The sequence below is a fragment of the Cylas formicarius genome, unplaced genomic scaffold (assembly GCF_029955315.1).
Source record: "Cylas formicarius isolate icCylForm1 unplaced genomic scaffold, icCylForm1.1 PGA_scaffold_4__25_contigs__length_36172078, whole genome shotgun sequence".
In the NCBI taxonomy this organism is placed as follows: domain Eukaryota; kingdom Metazoa; phylum Arthropoda; class Insecta; order Coleoptera; family Brentidae; genus Cylas; species Cylas formicarius.
Window position 1 is genome coordinate 24,033,804 of NW_026844334.1, and position 6,237 is coordinate 24,040,040.

General features: G+C 32.9%; 1 protein-coding gene across 1 annotated transcript; it reads left to right on the plus strand.

The window, feature by feature from the left end:
* Positions 1 to 733: 733 nt before the first annotated feature.
* LOC132700533 (U4/U6 small nuclear ribonucleoprotein Prp3) lies at positions 734 to 4,602 on the plus strand. Its single transcript, XM_060667913.1, has 7 exons — positions 734 to 2,122; positions 2,182 to 2,682; positions 2,796 to 3,143; positions 3,230 to 3,476; positions 3,531 to 3,750; positions 3,803 to 4,090; positions 4,145 to 4,602. Exons 2-7 carry the CDS (start codon positions 2,182 to 2,184, stop codon positions 4,392 to 4,394), a joined length of 1,854 nt encoding a protein of 617 aa, XP_060523896.1. The 5' UTR covers positions 734 to 2,122; the 3' UTR covers positions 4,395 to 4,602.
* Positions 4,603 to 6,237: the final 1,635 nt, after the last annotated feature.

Here is a 6,237-nt window from a genome sequence, read left to right on the forward strand (position 1 = left end):
GAAGAAGGTCCTCCGTTATCCATTTTAACATTACCTGCATAACAATAATCAAAATAACGAATACATCTTATTTTTTCTAATTTGGAACGATTTCAACTAAGCGGCATTTTATATTATGTATTGACAAAATTATGCAATATCTTTGATAATAACAGGATTCATAACCTAAACTATATTTTCATTGTTATTTTGAGTAATATTGGATCAATAGCAAAGTGATGAGCAGTTTCCAAAATACTTCTGGTTGGTCAACTATTAATTACGTGGACCAGGGACGAACTCTCTAAAGAAATTATCTTGCGCAAATGGTTTTTTTAGTTACACATTTACGTAAATAATTTATTGACGAATTTCAACTCGTAAAACTATATTGTAGCAATAAACATTTCAGTGTGTTAATTCTCGGTCTGTTTCGCACTCAGAACGCATTTATTAATTTTATACACTACTTTTTTTAATTAATGCGTATTACCGTACGTTAAAGCCCCGATACAACAAAATTCAGACTTTCGTTACAGTGTATTGCATTCGGACAAGAATATTTATTTCAAACCGAACAACGGATGGGTTCATTTTATAAAACTTCATGTTTCAAGTCCACACGAATTGGTTTACACGTTAAATAAGCAAAACTAAATTTGTCGTGCTTAAAGACGAAGCAAAATCAGCTAGAATGTAAGCGTGTGGTAAATTTTTTCTTTATTTGTTCTATTAAAAAAGTCAAAATTACGGGAAAGATGAGAAATGGTGGGCCAAATTCGATGTATTTTGGAGTTTTCCGGGATTTCTAGCAAACAAAGCGAAAAACGAAACGAAAAAAATTACAAGTTTATATTTTAGTGGAGGCGCTCCATAACTTTTTTATTTCTGAAAGTTTTGTGTTCGTCTAAAAAGATTTTTTGATAGATATTTTTTGAAAACTGGATTTGGTATTACAGTTTGTCTCAAATCATTTGTTTTTTCGTTAAAATTTCTGTGTTGAGACAAATAACCATAGCTATCAAATTTTCGCGTAATATATGAACGGCAACTAAAGCGTAATGAGATTTGGTTAATTTTTTCTGATAGGTTGGTATAGTTTATAGAATATTAGAAATCTCTGCTTAAAATGCATAAGATCTACTAAATACAGGTAACTTGACCCACTCTGTAGGAACAACTCTGTGTTTTGGTAACATTTTGAGTGCCAAAATCTATTACGCCGTGAGAATAAATTTTTACTTTAATGCAAAATGTTTACTTTTATTTTAGAACTGCGGCAAAAAATAGATATCTGGCGGAAATTTGCGTTCTTTATAGACAAAGCAGTTTAAAATTAAATAAGTGGGATATGTATCTCCCACATTTATCAAAAAAGCTGCGCGACGCAGTCTCGGCGTTTTTACAAAAAGGTTTTTGATTCTAAAATTAGTGCACCGGCTGATGTTAGTAATAAGTCCAGTTGTGTTTAATCTGATGTGTAGATTTCTCTGATATCTACCTAGTTAACTTTTATTTTTGTTTGACATACATTAGGTGGAAGTGTGCCCTAGTAAAGAAATCAAAAGAATATCAAGTTAACAAGAATTTTATTTTTCAACGTAATCCCAGTTCATCCCAATCCCAACTTCAATGTACTAATTGGTGATCTACTGTCAAGTGCTTTTATTTCCCCCCTAATAAGCTCATACCTCCAGCGGGTTAAAATATAGGTTATTCTAAACGTTGAAGCTTTTCTAAGAAGACTTTTACATTCCGAAGAACTCTGGAAATTTACATTACAAATTATATTTCCTAGAGTGGATTAGAGTAGATTATGGATACGAAAAAGAATCTTTCCTTGATGTTTTTTTACGCTGACAACACAGATATATTACAAAAATTCCAAGATACTTTTGGATTAAGCGAGACTTGTAGTTGACAGTAGCAGAGGATGTAGGACGTCACACATTCGGTCATTAATCTGCAGTTCGATGAAATCTGGGATGCGCAGCGCTTATTGCCTCTTTTATGACTTTCTGCTTTGCCAGCTAATCTATGCAAATGTCGAGTGTCATCCAATATCAAGCAAGGCGGTGTCATGGCGTTGTCGTATAACCTAGGACATTGTTAATTAACGTTTTATATTATAGAAGTTTGCGCGGTAAGTAGTCTTTATTGTTTTAGTTATTGGCTATTGAACCTGTGTAATTCAATTTGCAGATGTCGTACCTTTCGCGAAGGGATGTTGAAGATTTGAAACCTTCCATTGACAAACTTGTCTATAAAACTGTGGGTGGCAGTGACTCTTCCTTGTTAAGAAGTGCTATTGATTGTATTACCAATGGATATGATAGAAGAAAAACTGCTGATAAATTATCTTCATATATTGACACTAAAAAAGCGGGAAGGCTAGCAGAAAAACTGTTTGATTTAATTAGTGACTGGGAATCGGCTCACAAATCTAAGAAACGAAATCATGAGGATGACAGAGACAGAGACTCTAAAAGGAGTAAGACTAGTAGTTCATCAAAAACAGAAAATAAAAATTCAGGGGAGAAACGTTCTTCTAAGATAGACTCCTTGCCTACAAGCAAAAACAATATAAGTATAGCAAACTTGAATATTCCAGCTCCTAGTATATATGGAATTCCAATGGGCATTCCTATGGGACTATTAAATAGGGGTGATGCTGATAAAGCAAGAAAAATTGTGCAATTGCAGGTTAGTATTAGCATGAAACAGTAATAACAATAATATAATAATAATAACAATAACCAATAATAACAGCACTTATTCATTGTTTTGCTGTATATAATATAAATTATTATTTTTAGGCCCAAATAAAAACAAAACTCTCTTCAGGCATTTTGGGCAATGCAATTCAAATTCCAATTCAACCAAACAAGCCTCAACCGCTTATTTTGGATGAAGAGGGCAGGACGATTGACAAAACAGGTAAAGCTGTACAACTTACTCATGTAGCACCAACACTAAAAGCAAATTTAAGAGCTCTCAAAAGAGAACAGTACAAGGAAAAGGGTGATAAAAAAGAGGAAGATAATAGCGAAACAAAATTTATTGACCCACGAATTGGAGTTAAACCAGCAATTCGAAACCGTAGAGCCTTGAGGTTCCATGAACCGGGCAAGTTTCAACAATTGGCAGAAAGGATTCGTATGAAGGTACATATTTTCAATACAATCTTTCCATATCACTAAAGATATAAGACTCAAATATATTAAATATTAATTTCTCTTTTTATTTTTAGACTCAGCTTGAAAAGTTACAAAATGAAATTTCTGAGATAGCTAAGAAGACAGGCATCTCTTCTGCAACAAAGTTAGCTCTCATTGCAAAAAGTGAGGGTGTTATTGAAGATGTTCCACAGATGGAATGGTGGGATTCTGTCATATTGGAAGATAACTTGGATACTATAAGGGAAGATGGAAAAATTGCAATTAAAGCTAATGTAATTAATAACCTAGTGGAACATCCAACCCAAATGAGATGTCCTAGTAAGCCTTTGTAATGAGTTTTTTAATCCACAGCTTTACAAACTTGTTCTTTAGCGGATCCCATTAAACCAGTGTACATGCCTGTGTTTCTGACTAAAAAGGAACGTAAAAAGCTCCGAAGGCAAAATCGTAGGGAAATGTGGAAAGAGGAGCAGGAAAAAATTCGTTTAGGTTTAATACCCCCACCTGAACCAAAGTTACGTATATCAAATCTTATGAGAGCTTTGGGCACTGAAGCTGTGCAGGATCCCACAAAAATTGAAGCACATGTCAGGTTTGTTATCAAACACGTTTTGAATTAGTAGCTTCATATTCTAAATATCTAGGGAGCAAATGGCCAAACGTCAAAAGGCTCACGAGGATGCTAACGCTGCCCGCAAGCTTACAGCAGAGCAAAAACGGGAAAAAAAAGTAAAGAAGCTGAAAGAAGATACGTCTTTGGGGGTACATGTATCAATTTATAGAATCCTTCACCTTCATGATCTTGCATCAAAGAAATTTAAAGTAGAGACCAATGCGAAACAACTCTTCATGAGTGGTTGTGTGGTTTTATACCCTGATTGCTGTGTGGTTGTCGTAGAGGGAGGTCCAAAACAACAGAAAAAATATAAAAGGTTGAACAATTTGGTAGGAGTTCTAAAGGATTTATTTGATCTGAAATGTTTTAGATTGATGTTGAACCGTATTAAATGGGAGGAAGATATGGTTAAGGATCCGGACGGAAGGGAGGTACCGAATAAATGTGTGCTCGTCTGGGAAGGTACATCAAAACAGAGAAATTTTGGTGAAATGAAGTTTAAGGTTACTCCAACTGAGAAATTAGCTCGTGAACACTTTAAGAAGCACAAGGTGGAACATTATTGGGACCTCGCTTATAGTGGGGCGGTTCTGGAGCAAGCAAGTGATCTTGTAGAGTAGTTGCGTTTTTATATATTGTAGAATAGTTCCTTTACGGCATAGCGAATAAAATTATGTAGTTATGGTATGTTTTTTTTTTTAATTAAAATATAACTTTGTATAATTCTATTTCATATTTTAAGGTTTGTGCGTAGAAAAGGAATTTCGCGATAAAACAGGTCATGGTTAGTTAGGGTATTTTTCAATCTACACTGTAATAGTAAAATAATAAAACATTGCAAAAAATGGAGAGTTATTATTTTTAATTTTTATATTGCATAATCACCTAAAAATGTAGTTTCTTCCACACTAAAAGAACAGTTGTTTCAGGACCTGTTGATATCGTTTATTATAGCCATAACTGGTTGTTAAGAAGGTCAATGCTTATCCTGGCGTAGACTTATTTAAAAATGTAGAAAAAGATAATATTTCACTATCGTCTTTCGCGGAAGTCAAAAATGAAGTTTGATGTGCAATGTTTTTTTGTCTTTTAATGATGTCTTACAAGTTATTGTTTCCAAACATAAGAAATATTACAGAAAATGTCTATACCATAGTAGGCTTTGATTTTGCAATTATTTTTCTTTTGCCCTCCGTGATTGCACACATTTTTAAGGGATATGTTTAATACCTTCAATCAACATCCTTAAGAAAATAGAAGTAATACTATTGTCAATGATTTAGTCATTATTATCGTTATCGTCTTTCAGGGTAGTAGATAATATAGTGGCCCTACTACACCTCAGGTGGCTATGATATTTTTCACCCTGTAACCTGTATTTTGCGTCAATTTCTTCCTAAACAACTGAGAGATATCCACATACTTGTCTTCTTTTTGAAATTTTAATGAAAGTTGGACATTCTGCGAAGTTACTGCCGCATTCACACCTTTTGTCAGCGGTGCTATTGGAAAAAACGGGACTGTAAATTACGCGCATGTCCATGTTGAATGAACCTATTCAAAAGTTTTTTCATTGTTGGATACCAATTCAGATACATTCAATTATATTTTTTTCGTTAATCAGCCTAAGCCTACTCTATTGTATAAAAATACATTTTGGTTACGCAGCGAAGACGGAAAAAAAATTGAGACTGGCCATGCCGGGATGTGCGGTCATTTGAAATTCCTGCGTCAACTTGAGCTACTCTGTATTTTACAATTTGCGAGATGCCAGTGGTGCTCCAGGTAACTCTAAAATATTTAACAAAATTAAAATAATCTTATAAAAGAGTTGTTCCCATTCAAAAAAAAAAACAAAAATGCTGAAAGCCGATTTTGCATCATGCAGGTATGGTGACAATATAATTCTGTGGGAGAATATTTTGTTTGTTTCGCAATTATATTACAAAAAAAGTTAATTACATTATAAAAAATATTAATTTATAAAAAAAGCATTTGTTATGCTGTTAAACAAAATTTTATTGATATTTTATTATTTTATTTATTTTATATTATTTTATAATATTAGAGAAATATATAATATAAAATATTAAAGTTAGGTGATGGAATACCCTGCATATAATGGGAACTAATTTTATTGTATTCAGCTCTCCTATACCAGCAGCTTTTGTATTAATTTTTTTTTCGATAGAAATGAAATTAAAGAATTCGGCAACAATAAAACTGCCCTGTAATGTTCTATCTCTTGCATACATGTAATTTACTTAAAAAATTAATAAAGGATAAGGTATAATTATTAACATGAATTATAATACGCGCATGAGTGTTTTAATTGTAACGCATAAGGGAAATATAAAATTCTGTATAATATAATAAAAATAATTTAATATTATACTTTATATTTTTTTAGTAATGTACTTCTGCAAAATATTTGCTTTTGTTAAAAACGTACCGAAAGTGGAG